This window comes from Notolepis coatsorum, assembly GCF_963971535.1.
Source record: "Notolepis coatsorum genome assembly, chromosome: 11".
NCBI classification, from domain to species: domain Eukaryota; kingdom Metazoa; phylum Chordata; class Actinopteri; order Aulopiformes; family Paralepididae; genus Notolepis; species Notolepis coatsorum.
In genome coordinates this window covers 86,589,817-86,609,437 of record NC_140175.1, presented here as the reverse complement: position 1 = coordinate 86,609,437, position 19,621 = coordinate 86,589,817, and the positions used below count along the sequence as shown (strand labels likewise).

Sequence of the window (19,621 nt, the reverse complement as noted above, 5' to 3'; positions counted from 1 at the left end):
TCTAGCACTCTCAGGAGCAAAACAGAAAGAATCATTTCAAACTTGAACTATGTGACATGGTTCAACTGCTCCAGTGGAGTTGCTCAGTGGCCAATGGTGTCAACTGTGGTTGTACTGGGCAGCTCCCAGGTGTGAATGGAACTGTGTGAATGTGAAGCAGGGCGTTCCTGAAAAAGAGCATCTGTGCTCAGCGAACCTACCCTGGGTAAATAAAGGTAAAAAAAAAATGTAAATTTGTATTTTTTTTTTTTTTAAGATTAATGCGTTAATTATATTATCGCGCGATACTAGTATAGCGTTAACCCAGCACGTTAACGGCCCAGCTCTAATATATATATATATGACACTTAAACCCCCTAACTGCTCACAACGAGCAGGTTGGCACCTTGCATGGTTGTGTCTGTGTGTGAATGTGAGGCATAAGTTGTAAAGCGCTTTGGATAAAAGCACTCTATAAATGCAGTCCATTTTTCCATTTAGATGAAAATTATAATGAATTAGGGATTTGCAGCTTGGCTGACAAGTGAAGACCCCCTGTTGATGCACTGTTGTTGGCTGGTTACTGTCCCACAAAGAAGGAACATTCCACTGCCATTGTGCTTGTACAGGGGCGGACCTAGCACATTTGGCGCCCTAGGCGAGATTCACCACTGCGATTTTTTATTTTTATTTTTTATGGCTTTTGCCTCTTCATAGTTCTCTAACGTTAGTCTTTCTTTCCTCAACGCTCAATTCTATAAACACTTGACCGATACCCATCAATGCACAGCGCTCTAGCATGTTCTGACTGTGAACACCTAAAGCTGAGGCTCAGACCGACCGACCGTTTTAGATTTTTGGCTCATTTTCCCTTATGTTAGAATTTTTTTTATGTAAAAATAATGGTTGCCGATATAGAGGGGGGCGCCAAAACTGCACAAAAAAAAAAAAACATAAACATATATTTTTTTTTTTTTTTTTTTTTGGCGCCCCCCTCTGGGTGGCGCTCTAGGCGACCGCCTATATCGCCTGTAGGAAGGTCCGCCCCTGTGCTTGTATGATGTGTGCGTGAACAAATAAAGACTTTGGCCATATGGATTATAAGATGCCGATATAGTCTAGAGCAGGGGTAGGCAACCCTAGGCACGCGTGCCTGCATAGGCACGCAGGGGCATTTTCATAGGCACAGGGGGCAGCATTAAAAAAGAAAAGAAAAAAAATTATAATTTTTTTTTAATTCTTTTTTTTTGCTTTGAAATATTGAAGTGAAATATTTTGACTGTTGTCGCATCTATCTTGTTGAAATCCTCCCACAGGTTCTTTTTACTACCACATATTTAATTGAGACCCTTTATTTGTTTATTATTTCAATTTAGCTGGAAATACATTGCCACATCATTCAGTAACATTTGCAGAGCCTTATAACAAAAACATTATTACGGTCACCATTGTGACCAGTGGGATTAATCAACACATTTTATTATTTATTTTTCTATTTCATTGAACATTGCACATGTTTTACTCAAAATGTCAGTATTACCAAGTCAACTTGTGTTCTTAAAACAATGACAATAAACATAGTTTTATTAGGTTGAAATAATGTGGTTGTGTACTTATTTTTCTGTTAACTTATTATGGATTGAAAACTGAAAACCTTAATGCACAGTAACTGAACTCAATATTTGTAAGTTCTGGTAACTTATTATTATTATTTTTTTTACAGTGTAGTCTTGCGATCAATCAAAACTTATTTACACGATATACCTCACATTCACCCTCCATTCACATCCTGGTGTTCTCCTGGTGTTCTCCATTAGGCCTGTAAGTGGAGCTATGACAGCACACGTACAGTACACACACCGATGGTGTGTGATGTGTCCAAAAATGAATGGGCAAATGTGAGTGAAATGGTCGCACTGTATGCAGCTGTTTGTCTGCATTGCATTCCCCCCCCCCCAACTCAGATTTAGGGTTGATACAACCATCATAATAATATTGTTAATAATAACAATAACAATAATGATGTAATAATGTACCCGGTAAAAATTATCATTAAAAAGACCTGATTATGAGAAAATAAATTTACGATGCATGGAATATTGTTGAGGCACACTAGTTACAACTATATTTCAAACAGGCACTCCATGTCAAAAAGGTTTCTGACCCCTGGTCTAGAGAGTCGACTATTTCAAAGTGGTACCCTATATACAGTTTCAAAAGTCTTGTCCCTGTGAGGCGTGTGTTTGTGTGTTCGATGGTGGTAGGGCAAGATGGTATAATGAATATGAAGGTATACTGTCTGTACAGTGGGGGAAAGTATGGTTTTCCATGTTCCACTCCGGGGTGATGTAGTCTGCAGTTACTGTTAAGTAGGGCTGTCAAACGAATATTCTATATTCAAATTAATAATCGACTTGTTAAAAAAAATATATATATATTCGATTGTAAGAAAAAAACAGCTCCTGGTGGGCCTGAATGCGCTGCATGATGGATAAGAGACACATCATAAGAGTGACGTCATTGAGCTGAAGAACGTGCCTGTAGTAACAAATGAACAACAACCGATGGTCGCGAAGACAGTGATTTGCACTCTGAGCAATCTCAAGCCCCGGTTGGAAATACTTCAGATATGATCAACTTGTGGAACCTCGAGTTCTTTTTTTTTTTTTTTTTTTTTATTATTATTTTTTAAACAAACACATAAACAAACATGACAACACACGATAAGATATACAAGCATTAGTTGACAGTGCACATCCAATGAAATCACATTTGAGTTAATTGTCATATATAGGATATACCCTTAATACCTGTTATCAAATCAAATTTATTTATAGGGCCCGACAACACACGTTAATGTCCCCATGGGCCGTACAGGTCTTCTTTAAACAAGTCAAGAAGAAAACATAACAATAAGTCAAGAACAGAACAAGAACACCATAAGGTCCAAACATTTTTTAGATGAATGCAAATAAATCTACGCCCGCTTGCCTCAACGACTACCGCCCTGTAGCCCTCACCTCCATAGCCATGAAGTGCTTTGAGAAGCTAGTGAAGGGCTACATCTGTTCCTCCCTCCCCATCAACCTGGACCCTCTGCAATTTGCATATCGCCCCAACAGGTCCACGGAGGACGCCATAGCCCATGTGCTGCACACAGCAGCATCACATCTGGACAAGAGGCAGGGGAACTATGTGAGAATGCTGTTCATCGACTACAGCTCAGCATTCAATACCATAGTCCCCTCCAAACTCATAGCCAAGCTCAGGGACCTGGGCTTGAACTATGACCTGTGCCAGTGGGTCCTGGACTTCCTGACGGGCAGACCCCAGGTGGTAAGAGCCGGCAACTGCACCTCCTCATCCATCACGCTCAACATAGGGGCCCCCCAGGGCTGTGTTCTGAGCCCCCTCCTCTACTCCCTGTACACACATGACTGCGTAGCACAGCGGAACAACAACACCATCATCAAATTTGCTGATGACACAGTAGTGGTGGGCCTGATCTCTGCCAACGACGAAAGGGCCTACCTGGAAGAGGTAGAGAACCTGTCACAGTGGTGTCGGGAGAACTGCCTCTCCCTGAACGTCAGCAAAACAAAAGAGATGATTGTGGACTTCAGGAGGTCGGGGGTCAAGGACTACAGCCCCCTCAGCATCGACGGGGCACCAGTTGAGAGAGTGAACAGTTTCAAGTACCTCGGAGCCCACATATCCGAGGACTTGACATGGACCACACACATTGACAGTGTTGTGAAGAAGGCACGACAACGCCTCTACTTCCTCAGGCGCCTAAGGAAGTTCCAAGTCAGTCAGAAGATCCTTAGGAACTTCTACTCATGTACAATAGAGAGCATCCTGACCGGCAACATCACCTCCTGGTTTGGGAATAGCACTGCACAAGACCGTAGCAGACTACAAAGAGTGACACGTTCAGCCGAACGCACAATTAGAGGGGGGCTTCCCACCCTCCAGAACATTTACAACAAGCGGTGCAAGGGGAATGCTAAGAGAATTATTAAGGACTCGAGCCACCCGAACAACTGCCTCTTTGAACTGCTGCCGTCAGGCAAGCGATACCGGAGTCTTATGGCGAGCACAGAAAGACTCAGAAGGAGCTTCTATCCCCAGGCCATCAGGCTGCTAAACGAACAATAATCGCTAAACGAACAATAATCACTATGCAACAACCATCAAATGCACACAGCACACACACCCACACGCACACACTCAGTCAAACAAACAACACACTGCAGCACCCACTCTCCACACTTTAGATCACACAAACACACTTACACTTTATATTTATTGATAAAGGATTTGCACTACAACTCGTACACCTACTGTGAATTGTACCTAAACTGCACCTCGTCCATTTATGCCTTGCACTATATAGTATTGTATATTAGTACACTGCACAGTATTGTATATTGTATGGTAACTACGTCTACGAACATTGTACATATGTCTAAACTGAACACTGTGACCTCTTTTTTTACTTCTAATTTTTACTATGTTTTTATTTCATACTTATCTTGTCATGCACAGTCTCTGGAGCGCAACAGTAAGAAGCATTTTGTACAAAAGTATTCTGTACTTCTGTATGACAACTATTAAAGAAACTTGAAACTTAAAAAAAAAAAAAAATGAAAGAATGCAAGCACTCCCAGACATACCCCACGCGAAGGTAAGGAAAAACTCACTAAAACCTAACGATAGGGAAAAAAGCTCCACAGGCAGTGTGGAGGAGAGAAACCTTAGAAGGGCCATTCAAGGGGGGATATCCCTTCTTAGATGTTGGTGATAGTAGTGTTGCAGACGGACAGTTGGTAAGCATGCACTCATGTGTGTAGTGAAACACAGATGAGTGCATGCAATAGCAACTGTACATTTTGAAAGATTAAAGATAGAGCTAATAGCGATAGCAACTGAACATTTTGAAAGATTAAAGATAGAGTTGATAGCGGATCTATTTGAGGCACAGGGGCGGCGCAAAGAGGGTCACGTCCTCCCCGTCTTAGTCACGGGACATTCAACACTCCGGTCATTGCTCAGGGACAGCCGGAGACAGGGAGATAGGGGGCGGCGCAGAGAGGGTCGCGAACTCCCCGACATCATCGCGGGACATCCGGCACTCCGGTCACCACTACGAGACCTCCGGAGACAGGGGGGCACGCAGAGGGGGTCGCAACCTCCCGGCCTTCATCACGGGACGTCCAACACTCCGGTCAACACTCCAGGACAGCAAGTCATAGGGGGACAGGGAGACGGGACAGGCGTTAGACAGCTCATGAGATTGTAGTAGGCGGACATAGCAATAGATACAAGTGGTAGGCATATATGTGAATGGAGTAGATATATGAAGTAAGCGTATTATGTGAATAGAATAGAAGTACTTAACCCAGCAATGAAACCGCGTTGACTGTTAATCTGTTAACAGTCTGTTAATACTGTTAATCAGTTGACAGGACCACGGACAGACGACGGTGAATAACTGATCCAAGGCCTCGGAGGTGCATGTAGAGCAGTCACTACAATCTTGGCCAAGACCCCGAGGCATCCATCACCTTAGTCAGCGCCAGGAGACGGGCACTCAGAGAGAAGGGGGAGGGAGGGGGGGGGGGGGAAGAGTTAGAGAGTTCCCATGTTTGTGGTGCTGCAAAGGAGCAGACATGTAGTACCCTGTAGTGCCATGTAGTACCATGTAGTACCCTGTAGTGCCATGTAGTACCCTATAGTACCCTGTAGTGCCATGTAGTACCCTGTAGTACCCTGTAGTGCCCTGTGGTACCATGTAGTACCCTGTAGTGCCATGTAGTGCCATGTAGTGCCATGTAGAGCCATGTAGAGCCATGTAGTACCCTGTAGTGCCATGTAGTACCATGTAGTAGTTATCTAAAAACCTACACACATATGCTCCAGCTCGTACCCCCCCCCCCCTCCCGGACCCCCCATTGGATAATCCATCCATTTTCCCTCGCTCCTAACCAGACATTACCATTATATGCTAGCTTTTATTTTCTCCACCACTTCTAACCACAATGTCATTTTGGATTCATTGAGACCCAAAATTCTTGCTGTAGATATTTCTTGATAGATCACATCGAGATATGTAATAATCCAGACCTTTCGGCAATCTTTTTCCGGTTGGAACCATCGTGATGCTATCAGCTTTTTAGCCACTGTGATACCCGATAAAACCAATCTCTTTAGCTGTGGGTGTACTGCACACTCAAAAACATCATTCAGCAGTAATACAGAGGGGTGTACAGGTATATTCCAAGTTAAGAGATTTGATAATTGCTGGGTCACCTCTTTTCAGAATATCTTAACTGTGACAGTTTTTTTTTTTAAATATTTGTTTTTGACATTTTATTGCTTTATTTCGGATACAAGTCCGGCAGAGAGATATGGGGGGATATCGCTTCATGTTTATCGCTTCATGTTTATCACACCTTGTTTGGAGGCGTGTTGCTGTGTATGAATGTCTGTTCTATATGCCGCAAACCATCATTAATTTGATCTCCGAGAGACAGCCCCTTCTCAATCTAGCACCAATTCCTCCTCACGCACTGAGAGAGGGGGTGTGTGTGTGTGTGTGGGGGGGGGGGGGGCGTAGGTCTTTTAGCTCTGGCTTGTCATTTGCGCTCGCCATACTATGAGGCTATGCTAAATTACACGCCAAAAAGAGTTCTGCACGTGTGTTCCGTTAGTGGTTAAAGTAACGTTGTATTCGTTCGCTACACAATTCGTACTGAACTGAAGGTCCGGTACTGAAACGGTTCGGTACGGAATATGTGTACCGTTACACCCCTTATGCAAAGGTATTTTCTATGGCGTCATCCACAATATGTTCATATCATAATTATTATTATTTTTTAATATAGATTCCTTGCTGCATTATTAAGAAATCAAATAAAATAGACTATTCTGAATGAAATGGGACCATAACAATTGTATTACCAGATAAAAGACATACAATTATGTCATATCACATTGTACCGGTAATTTATATTGGCGAACTATATTGTCAAATACCGTTTTACCATCAAAACTCAGAACAATATTGTGATGTGATATTTTGGGCATATGGATGGTGGTTAACGGTGCTGTGGTTCTGTCTTCCAGGGAACTCAACAACATGGGGATCTGGTATCGCATGGGGAAGGTTCCCCGAGCTCAGGACTCTCCGCACACTCCAACCACCAACAACATCCACAACAACTCCAGTGCCAACTGTGTCCCGACCCCCACAGCCCCCATGCCTAAGTACGTTCACGCAGACCATACGAGTGGATGTACGAGCGCACGTGTGTGTCCTATTGAAGAGCCTTGTGTTTGTGTCTCGTCTTGTGCGTACCATATACAAACACACACTTACACGCAGTCATACACTCACTCAGGCTATTCTTCAGCACAGATATTTTAAATCTAGACTGAATCATTGCACAGTGGAGGAGGGCTCGTGTTAGAGCAGCCTTCTCCCCCAGAGAGGGGTGTGAAGAGGAGCTGTGTCCACAGCTGGAGAGTCTGCAGCCTGAAGAGGAGAGAGAGAGACGAGCAGTGTCTCGAGTCCGCTGCTGTCGCGAGGAAGAGAGAGTTGGGCGTTGTGCTGCGCACCACAGCCACAAGAGGCATCTGGAGGCATCATGTTTTCTTGCCTTAGAGACATGTTTTCCTGCCTTGGAGGCATCATGTTTTCTTGCCTTAGAGACATGTTTTCGTGCCTTGGAGGCATCATGTTTTCGTACAGACTTCTACTTCCATTAGTCTAAGTTGACCACGCCCACACGCTTAAGCCCTGTCCCTCATTGGACTCAGCAGGGACATCCGCTTACATTGGTCTGTTTGCCCAGCCCCTATACTTAACACTACACTACACTCCCTTTCACATCCCGGCGTGAACCATGTGATGTAGAGGCTCATGCGTGGCGCCGTAGGACACAGCTGGGAGATCCTATTTCATTGGCCTATGTTTGCCCGTCCCCCTATATGAAAGCCATGCCTCTCCCTTTGCATCTTGCAAACCGTTTGGCGTAGAGACCAGTGGCACCGTTGGACTCAGCAGGGAGATCCGCTTTTATTGGTCTATGTTTGCCTACTCTTAAGCCCCCCTGGCTACCGGCATACAACCATGGGGCAGTATTTCTGGTTTATTTTCATGTTCTTATAAATAAATCATATACAAATGGGTGCCTCACTTGCTTTTTAGCTGTCCAAAATTACAGCCGCTGCGCCTCTCTCATTTTAGTTTTCTTCAGGAGCAATAAACGCTCCGGCTGAAGTGTACTGTACTAAGTAGGCTCAGTGCTGAAGTGTACTGTACTAAGTAGGCTCAGTGCTGAAGTGTACTGTACTAAGTAGGCTCGGTGCTGAAGTGTACTGTACTAAGTAGGCTCAGTGCTGACGTGTACTGTACTAAGTATGCTCAGTGCTGAAGTGTACTGTACTAAGTAGGCTCGGTGCTGAAGTGTACTGTACTAAGTAGGCTCAGTGCTGAAGTGTACTGTACTAAGTAGGCTCGGTGCTGACGTGTACTGTACTAAGTAGGCTCGGTGCTGAAGTGTACTGTACTAAGTAGGCTCAGTGCTGACGTGTACTGTACTAAGTAGGCTCAGTGCTGAAGTGTACTGTACTAAGTAGGCTCGGTGCTGAAGTGTACTGTACTAAGTAGGCTCAGTGCTGAAGTGTACTGTACTAAGTAGGCTCGGTGCTGAAGTGTACTGTACTAAGTAGGCTCAGTGCTGATGTGTACTGTACTAAGTAGGCTCAGTGCTGACGTGTACTGTACTAAGTAGGCTCAGTGCTGACGTGTACTGTACTAAGTAGGCTCAGTGCTGAAGTGTACTGTACTAAGTAGGCTCAGTGCTGAAGTGTACTGTACTAAGTAGGCTCAGTGCTGAAGTGTACTGTACTAAGTAGGCTCGGTGCTGAAGTGTACTGTACTAAGTAGGCTCAGTGCTGACGTGTACTGTACTAAGTAGGCTCAGTGCTGACGTGTACTGTACTAAGTAGGCTCAGTGCTGACGTGTACTGTACTAAGTAGGCTCAGTGCTGAAGTGTACTGTACTAAGTAGGCTCGGTGCTGAAGTGTACTGTACTAAGTAGGCTCGGTGCTGACGTGTACTGGACTAAATAGACTCAGTGCAGTATTCTGGCAAGGTTTCACAAAAGTGCACCGACATTTATACACTGAAAATATTCCCAGGCATCTGACACAAAAAAAAATACTTGCTTTCCTGTCTTGTGAAATCCCCCTCACGAAAAGTATTACTGCAATAATCCCACCCTCGCACCGGGTGGAGACCTGGCCTCTGGCCTGGAATACAGTGATGCATTGAGGACAGTTGGGAATCCTCTCACGCTGATTGGCCAGCAGCACAATGAACACACACACACACACACACATTGTAGATGTAGTGTACACCAGTGGTGTTAAAGCTATGGGTTGGGACCCATCCGTCGAGACCATTTGGGTCATAGGCTAATAGTTGAATTAGTTTGCACCAATGGTGCAAGGAATAGACTAGACTAGTTATTGGTTGTTGGCAATAGTGTTTAAGGAAAATGTATTTATTTTATTTTCTCTCTGCTGTTCAGGTCTCTACGTTCACACTGCAAGCCTTAGTGCTCAATTCCGATTTATTGCTCAGATCTGATTGTTTTTTGTTTGACTGTTCACCGGTTATGATACGTCCCCTTACGTTTTGCTTGTGCTGAAGTATCACCCTAAATACTTATTAGGTAAACATCTCACTGTCCCTCCACTGACCACCTCCATTAAAGCTGGCTTCCATGTTTGTATTCACAAGAGTGACTCCCAACAGTGCGGAAGTGTGATGAATGTCAATCTAGAGTACTGTGGGAGTGTATTTACTCCCAGGTCCCAAACTAAAAGACATTCTTGTGGTCGGCCCTGCCATTAAAACGTTTGGAAACCCCTGGTCTTCACTGAAAGCACTTGTGCTTGGATGAACTCCAGTTTGTTGTTGTTCCTCAGCACTGGCTTGGTTTACAGTACTAACTGCTGTGAGCGCAGCAGCCCAGCCGCCAGCGCCTTTGTGTATCTCCACCTGAGTGGACACTCCACAGTGTTAGTGAGGAGCTCTGTTGGCGCCGTGCCACTAGCCAGCTTCTGGTGCCAGGGCTGTGTCTCGCCTAGTTCAGGATGGGCTGTCTTCTTCGTGCTGTCCTCCACCGCATGAAGGGATAGTTGACGTTTTCAAGAAGCCAATCTCATTTGACACAAACTGGGAGTAATTTCAGTCGACCCCAGCTAGAGTGATGCTAACAATGTTTAACTGTTCTGCCTCCACTATCTCAACCTAAACACTGGTGCAGCTGCTTCTCTGCCTCCACTATCTCAACCTAAACACTGGTGCAGGTGCTTCTCTGCCTCCACTATCTCAACCTAAACACTGGTGCAGCTGCTTCTCTGCCTCCACTATCTCAACCTAAACACTGGTGCAGCTGCTTGTCTGCCTCCACTATCTTGTGCAGCTGCTTTTCGTGTGGGGACTGAAATGACTCCCAGTTTGTGACAAATCAGTAAGGGTGTACTATCCCTTTAACAAGATAGTTTGTGACATGCATTGAAGCTATATGTGTGCTTTCTCTGAGGACAAGAAAGGAAGAACATATTTACTACGGGATGCCTTGCGGCCTTTGGGGTTGTGGTGGAAGTGAGGCCAGGGTGGACACCTTGAGAGAACCAGGAAGGCTGTTAGACACAGCTGTTTCCTCTCTAGCGGCCTGTGTCTTTTTCTCAGCTTTCCTCAAACACTCTTCCACTCTCCTTTTAGCTAAATGGTTGCAGGCCCAGTACCCATTAAGTGAAAGGAATACATGTATTTGAGGTGATTCTAAAAGATCTTAAGTGTCTATAATGCATAGTTAAAGGGTAATCTCATAATTTTGCACCACTAGCCCTATTTCCTAATTTCCTTGTCCCAGCACAATCCATGCTGTTCTTTATACCGGATGACCATGGCTCTGGCTAGCTACTGTAGCTACAATGCTAATTCAATGACACTCCAGTCTGTACAAGCCCTGACATGCATGCAGAAACCTACTTTGGGTGTTCCTTCTCCTCCAGAGCAGTTTTTTTAGGGGATAAAATAATCTCCCGGGACTTCTGCTTAGACCCTGGACTGGTCCCCATGGTGCAAAGTAAACGCACAGAGATCCTGAAAAAGTCCCTAGTTCCGGGAGAAGGTTCCTGGAGCAGAGGACAGGCTGGAGCATGACCCTGCTGCTTTTGCATTCGTTTTGTGGCTAACTAGCTGGAGCTACGGGTATCCACATCGACCTGCATTAAATGTAGTAAACTGGCATGAGACATGCAGTGGTACGCTTGACTGAAACCTCCAACAATTGTGGACATGCCGTGCAGAGTCTGGTCCGCTCACAGTACACCCGACTCTGTGGCGGCCTTAAGATGTCATGCTAAGATGTGTACTGTACGTACTACTATAGGGCAGCGTGCGTGTGTGTGCGCTGAACAGGTGGCCAGGAGCGTGCAACAAGATGGTATACATATGGAATATTAATACGGTCAATTCCAATAGCTATATCCACAAGATTAGCTTTAGTTCTTATTTATTTATCCACTGTCATTTGCAGTGTTGGTGTAGTGTTTTTATTTATTTATTATATCACAATGCCTCTTGAAGCATGACTGTAAATGTAAAACTTAATTTTTTATAATACAAATATTGTCATATTTATTATGATTATGATTATTTAATTCCAATGATGTCTGAGTTGACATGATGCTTTCATGTCAACTCAGACATCCTTGGAATTAAATAATCACCATGATTCCTCCCAAATAAAGCCCTTAAGAACACGGCACACACCAGTCTGTCTGACTTACGACTGCTCTTCAGCGCTCCTAAATCCTGCTCTTAGTTAAGACCGAATCCAGGAGAAGAGACCGTTCATGAATCCCAAAATCAGCCAGAAAATGTCTTAAGTGGAGCTAGGACAAAATTTTGTCTGATCTTTTGTCTTAAGTCTGTTGGTGAATGAGACCCATTGGCTTTTGCATATGTCACGTCTAGGTGATCATGTCTCAGTAAGTGGTTTCATAGATTTGTTGTATTTCCACAATATTTCACCCCCTCTTTGCACAGCTTACATATTTTATGGATTTGCTTTTATCCAGCTCTTCTCTGTTGTCATGTTTTTTAAATCCAAATGCTAGTGGTGACTTGAGTGATGCTTTCACTTGATGCATGTTTTTAGATGATCTCTTTCTCTTTTTCTCTCTCTCTCTCTCTCTCTCTCTCTCTCTCTCTCTCTCTCTCTCTCTCTCTCTCTCTCTCTCTCTCTCTCTCTCTCTCTCTCTCTCTCTCTCTCTCTCTCTCTCTCTCTCTCTCTCCATGCATCGTCCAAAAGAGGACTGTTTTCATGTGTGACTGTCGTGTGCTTCACCTGTTGTACTCTACTCCTGATAACTTTACATTTCATCATTCCTCTGTGACATCTTTATGTAGTGGCAATTATTTTGTCTTTATAGATCTCAGCATTCGGTGTGTTTTGGGAGTGGAAATGGTAATTTGCGTACGGTGCACTTAAGTCTATATTTTGCACGTCTGGCAATAAATTTACCATAGAAGACTTGAGTTTGACAGAGCGGTATTATGTCACTCTCTCCAGAGACACCCTATGAAGTATGTGCCTCTAATTTGGTTATGCATCACTGCTCACCGCACTCAAGTCCTCGATTGGAAAAATGAGCAGAGGGGCAGCTTGTTGCTCACAACAATGATAAATTGAATTCCAAACTCCGACGGCCGTTGTAATCCAATCCCTAACAAATGTCGTCGACTGAGCTGAGCCGCGTTCACTTTCATGGTGTCACGGAAATTAAGACTGTGTAATTGATAGCCCATATGTCAATTGAGTCACCCATCTAAAAGATGATGGCGTTGAGCTTTTCTCCAGCACACAGGCACAACACAAAAACTTTTCATTATCACAAACTTTTCTGACAGGTACCAGATGGAGCTCAGAAGATTGTGGTAATAGCTTAGTCGGAGGAAGGACTCCTCCTCCCAACGGTATTTCCTGGGGGTTCTCGCACTGATTAAAAGCCCCAGACATAACAACTCCTGTTGTTGTTCTCACAGTGTGGGTAGACATCGCAAACAATCTTATTCACCGTCCTTATGAACAAATATCGATGGTTGTTTGGTCGGCGGCTGTTGCCCGCGATCAAAAGCAGCGTGCTCATCTTCACAAAGAGTGTCCAGCAAACTCTGATCTGTCAGGCTGATCCCGTCGTGTTTGTGAAATATCACACACCACCCCCTCAGAAACACCTCGCAGACCAGCTTCCCTCCTCCCACTTTCCTCAGTCAACCTTTTCGACAGACAGGACGTCTTCATTAAATCTGTCAGTGTGCCAGTGGACAGATTGACGTCAACCTTTTTAGAAATTCCCCCGACCGTTCTGGGGCCAGAGTGGGTCCAGAAGATATCACTCACTGCTGTGGGATGATAGCGTGGGGAAAAGGTTGCCCTGATTTAGGTTTAAAGCAGTTAAAGCTTTTTATTATTATTATTTAGATCTTTAAAATTGTCTATCGTAAGACTTAATGATTTTAATATCCCAAGACTTACAAACTGCATTTAGATCTTTAAAATGATATATCCTAAGACTTAATGATTTTAATATCCTAAGACTTACAGACTGCACTTTATATACACATTTCATAGTAAAATCACATCAGAAATGGCCATAATCTCATCAATGTTATTGGATAACAATCCAGAGTTCCTCCTCCATTATCGTTAAGTGACCACAGTGTGACACTTGACTCTTGTTACATGATGCCTCTCTGAAACGTATCGATCAGGCCTGGGACTTGTCCTACAGCAGCGGAGAATGCAAAGTGCATCGATTCAGTCAACGTCTACTACCGTAAAACAATTAAATTAAAAGCCAAGTCCCATTCACGACAGCGACATGTTGAGACAAATAAAGGCTGTCTCTCAATTAGAAGCCACGTCTGAAATCACTGTTTATCTGGTTTCATTGATTTTTTTTATATTTGCTGATCGCCATGGCGAAAAAACTGTAGGATCTGAAATTGAAGACGATAAAAGGGTCAGACTGCGTGGTGGGGGGGCAAGCTCATTACAAGCTAAAGTAAGCTACATCCCAGGGTCATAATGTCTGGTGAAAATAATTCCCCAGTGTCCCAAACTGGCCAAGGTAACAGAGCCTGCTTGTTTCAGACAGAGTGCCTGTACGACGTGCCAGAAGCAGCACTGCATTGTCTGTAACCCTATAACCCTAAGGGCTCATTCAGATCTAATCAGACAATGCGGCACCTTGCCGTAGGGTGGTGCATTGGTGTGGATGGGCCATTTGTGTGACATCATTCTGTGAGCTTTTTAACCCCCCCACCAATCCCTCGTCTTCCGCTGTGACCGATTGGCCACTGCAGCGTGGGGAGAGCTTGCGTCCAGCTAAAGTTGACCTGAGTTCAAACAACTACCCCCATTCATAACAAACAACTACCCTCATTCATAACAAACAACTACCCCCATTCATAACAAACAACTTCCCCCATTCATAACAAGGGGAAACGATTTTTTCATGCATTGTCTGATTAGATCTGAATGAGTCCTAACCTCTGCACAGTGGGCTGCTCTGTGTGTGTGTGGGGCTGGGTGCTGTCCAGTGCTGCTCTGTGTGTGTGTGGGGCTGGGTGCTGTCCACTGCTGCTCTGTGTGTGTGTGGGGCTGGGTGCTGTCCAGTGCTGCTCTGTGTGTGTGTGTGGGGCTGGGTGCTGTCCAGTGCTGCTCTGTGTGTGTGGGGCTGGGTGCTGTCCAGTGCTGCTCTGTGTGTGTGTGGGGCTGGGTGCTGTCCAGTGCTGCTCCCTGTGTGTGGGGCTGGGTGCTGTCCAGTGCTGCTCCATGTGTGGGGCTGGGTGCTGTCCAGTGCTGCTCCCTGTGTGGGGCTGGGTGCTGTCCAGTGCTGCTCCATGTGTGGGGCTGGGTGCTGTCCAGTGCTGCTCCATGTGTGTGGCTGGGTGCTGTCCAGTGCTGCTCCATGTGTGGGGCTGGGTGCTGTCCAGTGCTGCTCCGTGTGTGTGGGGCTGGGTGCTGTCTGTGTGTGTGGGGCTGGGTGCTGTCCAGTGCTGCTGCCTGTGTGTGTGGGGCTGGGTGCTGTCTGTGTGTGTGTGTGGGGCTGGGTGCTGTCCAGTGCTGCTGCCTGTGTGTGTGGGGCTGGATGCTGTCTGTGTGTGTGTGTGTGGGGCTGGGCGCTGTCCAGTGCTGCTCCCTGTGTGTGGGGCTGGGTGCTGTCCAGTGCTGCTCCATGTGTGGGGCTGGGTGCTGTCCAGTGCTGCTCCCTGTGTGTGGGGCTGGGTGCTGTCCAGTGCTGCTCCATGTGTGGGGCTGGGTGCTGTCCAGTGCTGCTCCGTGTGTGTGGGGCTGGGTGCTGTCTGTGTGTGTGTGGGGCTGGGTGCTGTCCAGTGCTGCTGCCTGTGTGTGTGGGGCTGGGTGCTGTCTGTGTGTGTGTGTGGGGCTGGGCGCTGTCCAGTGCTGCTCCCTGTGTGTGGGGCTAGGTGCTGTCCAGTGCTGCTCCATGTGTGTGTGGGGCTGGGTGCTGTCCAGTGCTGCTCCATGTGTGTGTGGGGCTGGGTGCTGTCCAGTGCTGAACTGGACAGCGAGAAGCGACTGAAAACAAAGTCTAATTTTTCTCTACATTCACTAGCATCTCTCTGAGCAAGATCAAATGAATGATTCATAATTGATATGTTATTTGATAGCCACATTTTTATACAAGTAATATTCATACTGGTTTAAATAAACGATTTGATAATATTCCCCATCTTTGCTGACCAAGAGGTTTGTGCAAAAGGAATTAAAGTCCTGTTCCAAATAGGGCTGTACCGAATGCTTCGAAGCTTAGAGGCTTCGATCATAATGTTGACATTCGAATTCGAAATCAACATTCGAAATAAATAAAAAAATTTTTTTTTTTTTTTTTTTAATCTTTTTTGTATATGTCTATTCAATCTGTTTAAACCAATGGGGGTTTTCTTCACAGTTGCAGATCAAGTTTAGGCTACACTAATATTATAATATGATATATTATACTATAAGACGTCACCATCACTTTCGTACCAACCGTGCCCTTATTGGATTATTTATATTTGACGAAACTGATGAGTTATATTCATTAAAGAAGGTTGATTTAATAAAAGAAATACTAATTTAATCAGATTAATCACTTTATTCAAATTGAGGAATTAGTAAAAAAAAATATATATATATATATATATATTTCTTTGTTTTTATGAAATCAAATTTTAAATTTTTTACAGACGTTCAAAGCTTCGTTTGAATACTTCAATAGAAGCTTTGAATGTTAAAAAATGACATTCGGTACAGCCCTAGTTCCAAATATAGGCTGATTGAGTTTTTTACAATGTAAAAGCAGAAGTGTTTTTTTTTTTGCTGACAATTTGGTAACCAGATGTGATGTTTTTCTCAGGCATATATCCATGACCCTCCCGGCCAGTTTCAAAGGGAAGACCACCACCAGACCAGACTACGAGCACCAGAACTCCAACCTGTACGCCATATCAGGTCAGCTGCTCTCTTGGTCTCTTAATCACCATCACAAATGAAGCATGAAGCACATTGAAACCTCCCTGTGAACTTCCTAAAACCAGGCTCTCTCCACACAACCACTGTGTGTTGTACACAAAATATATCTTACATTTTGCAGTGTTTCACATGCATATTATTCATTTGCATAGTTATTTTCTTTGTACGTGGAGGAGTAATGACTCAGCCAAAGGGATATACCCCAGACATTGAAATATGTTACGTCTATGTCCTAGGAGAGTTTGGTAGCCTATAGTGAGTTTAACTGTCCAGTAGACATAGAGAAAGAGTGAGTTTAACTGTCCAGCAAATAGAGCAAGAGTGAGCTCACCCCTCTAGTAGAAATAGAGCAAGAGTAAGCTCACCTGTCCAGTAGACATAGAGCAAGAGTGAGCTCACCTGTGCAGTAGAAATACTCACCTGTGCAGTAGAAATAGAGCAAGAGTGAGCTCACCTGTCCAGTAGACATAGAGCAAGAGTGAGCTCACCTGTCCAGTAGAAATAGAGCAAGAGTGAGCTCACCTGTGCAGTAGAAATAGAGCAAGAGTGAGCTCACCTGTCCAGTAGAAATAGAGCAAGAGTGAGCTCACCTGTGCAGTAGAAATAGAGCAAGAGTGAGCTCACCTGTCCAGTAGAAATAGAGCAAGAGTGAGCTCACCTGTGCAGTAGAAATACTCACCTGTCCAGTAGAAATAGAGCAAGAGTGAGCTCACCTGTGCAGTAGAAATACTCACCTGTCCAGTAGAAATAGAGCAAGAGTGAGCTCACCTGTGCAGTAGAAATAGAGCAAGAGTGAGCTCACCTGTGCAGTAGAAATAGAGCAAGAGTGAGCTCACCTGTGCAGTAGAAATAGAGCAAGAGTGAGCTCACCTGTGCAGTAGAAATAGAGCAAGAGTGAGCTCACCTGTGCAGTAGAAATAGAGCAAGAGTGAGCTCACCTGTGCAGTAGAAATAGAGCAAGAGTGAGCTCACCTGTGCAGTAGAAATAGAGCAAGAGTGAGCTCACCTGTGCAGTAGAAATAGAGCAAGCTCGGCATGACTTTCCAAGCCTGGTGCTATGCACACGCAACAAAGGTTTCCCACACAGACCGGGTTTCACATTTCAGATTCAGGCACCTTGACATTTTGGAATGGCCGATTACAGGTCCTGGGACAGTCACGGAGACCAGATTGTATTTGTCAGAGCGTTTGTTTTATTGGTAGCTGTCGAGACTTTGTCCCATTCCATTCAACTTTGACGTAGAACCAATGTACAAATACTGATCTGGCTGTCCGACCTAGACCATACAAAAATAGCACTTGAAAAAGTCCTAAATGGTGGGTTGATTCAGGCTCAGCGGTAATGCAGTCAGTGGTTCCACTCTGTTTCAGACGAGTGGTTTGTGCAGCGTTAGGGTTCTTCTCCTCCAGGCGCACAGAGACATCGTGTGGTGAAGCAGAGGGGTGGAGCACCGGACCTCTCAGCTCTCCTCTCTGCATCTGGCCTGCAAGTCAATTACTGTAACTTTCATTGTTGAACCCATTGTTCACTAAAACATTAATTTAGTCCTTAAAAAAAAACAAAGACTTTGAACATGCAAACTACAAACAGCAGTGCTAACAGACTTTCGCTACAGGACTTTGGATCCATACAAATTACTAAACAATATCATTGCCAACAGCATCTACTTCTTTAGTACAATAACATAACTTGCCGATTGCAGTAGTACAATAGTGCTGTATATACTGTATATATATACATTTATGTATTTATATTTATCACATATATATGTATATATATCCATATCTGTCTGAATATACCTGCATATAATCCATCTATATGCCCACTTATACACCTGCATATAACCCATATAACTCTGTATGATAGCATGTAGAATAATGCTGTATATATACATGTATATATTTATTCTTACCGTATATATCCACATCTGTCTGTACTTACCTGTACCGAGTAGAATATCATATCATAGTTGAAGTTGTGATTTTTTTGTCAAATAATATAATAAAAAAAAAAAAAAAAAAAAAAATATATATATATATATATATATATATATATATATATATATATATATATATATATATATATATATATATATATATATATATAATGGCACTTCATTGCTATTTGTATTTGAAAAGCCAACTACCGCCAAATATCGTTATACTGTCAAAGATATAAGATTAGCAATAACATATTTTGGACTTGTCTTCAGTTTCAGGCCTTGTGAGAACTGTAACTCAAATAGCCATCATTATTAAAACATACTTTTGTGAATTGTACAGACCTGAGCTTCATCAGCAGACAGGGAACCCTAGAGAAAAAACAAACAGTGAGAAATATCTTAAACAAACATAAAAGGCCAACTGTCAACCACGCACACACCACACACACACACACACACACACACACACACACACACACACACACACACACATAGACACGTCACAGGAGCTGTTCTCTCTCCATGGAAACGGGCAAAATCTGATAAGGACCCATTTTTAGCAGCTCCCACCTGCGTTTAATTCACCCCCCTGATAATTGTACTGAAGCTCAGTCTCAAACGCCAAGCTCCCAATTAAAAGGCTCCTCGACGACGGCTGAAATAATAACAGCTCCTCCCGTATGCGCTGGTGAGGAGGGCGGTGAGAGTGACAGGTGAGCACTGGGGGTGAATTAAACATGAGCGCCGGCTTTTTCTCCAATTGACCGGGTTGTGGTTCAGTGAAGAGAGGGGAGTGAGACCGACGACGACCGGGGGCTTTGTGGATGCAGAGGGCAATAGTAGTGTACTGGTGGGTTATTCAGGGGCAATAGTAGTGTACTGGTGGGTTATTCAGGGGCAATAGTAGTGTACTGGTGGGTTATTCAGGGGCAATAGTAGTGTACTGGTGGGTTATTCAGGGGCAATAGTAGTGTACTGGTGGGTTATTCAGGGGCAATAGTAGTGTACTGGTGGGTTATTCAGGGGCAATAGTAGTGTACTGGTGGGTTATTCAGGGGCAATAGTAGTGT

The 19,621-nt window shown here is 44.2% G+C and overlaps 1 protein-coding gene across 2 annotated transcripts in view; it reads left to right on the top strand.

Moving 5' to 3' along the window:
* The window catches only part of mvb12ba (multivesicular body subunit 12Ba), an 83,465-nt gene that overhangs the window by 44,556 nt on the left and 19,288 nt on the right, over positions 1-19,621 (top strand). For both annotated transcript variants that reach the window (XM_084324306.1, XM_084324305.1), the window contains exons 6-7: positions 7,108-7,248; positions 16,493-16,587. In XM_084324306.1, coding sequence (XP_084180432.1) covers positions 7,108-7,248; positions 16,493-16,587 — 236 coding nt within the window. The remainder of the gene's footprint in view (positions 1-7,107; positions 7,249-16,492; positions 16,588-19,621) is intronic.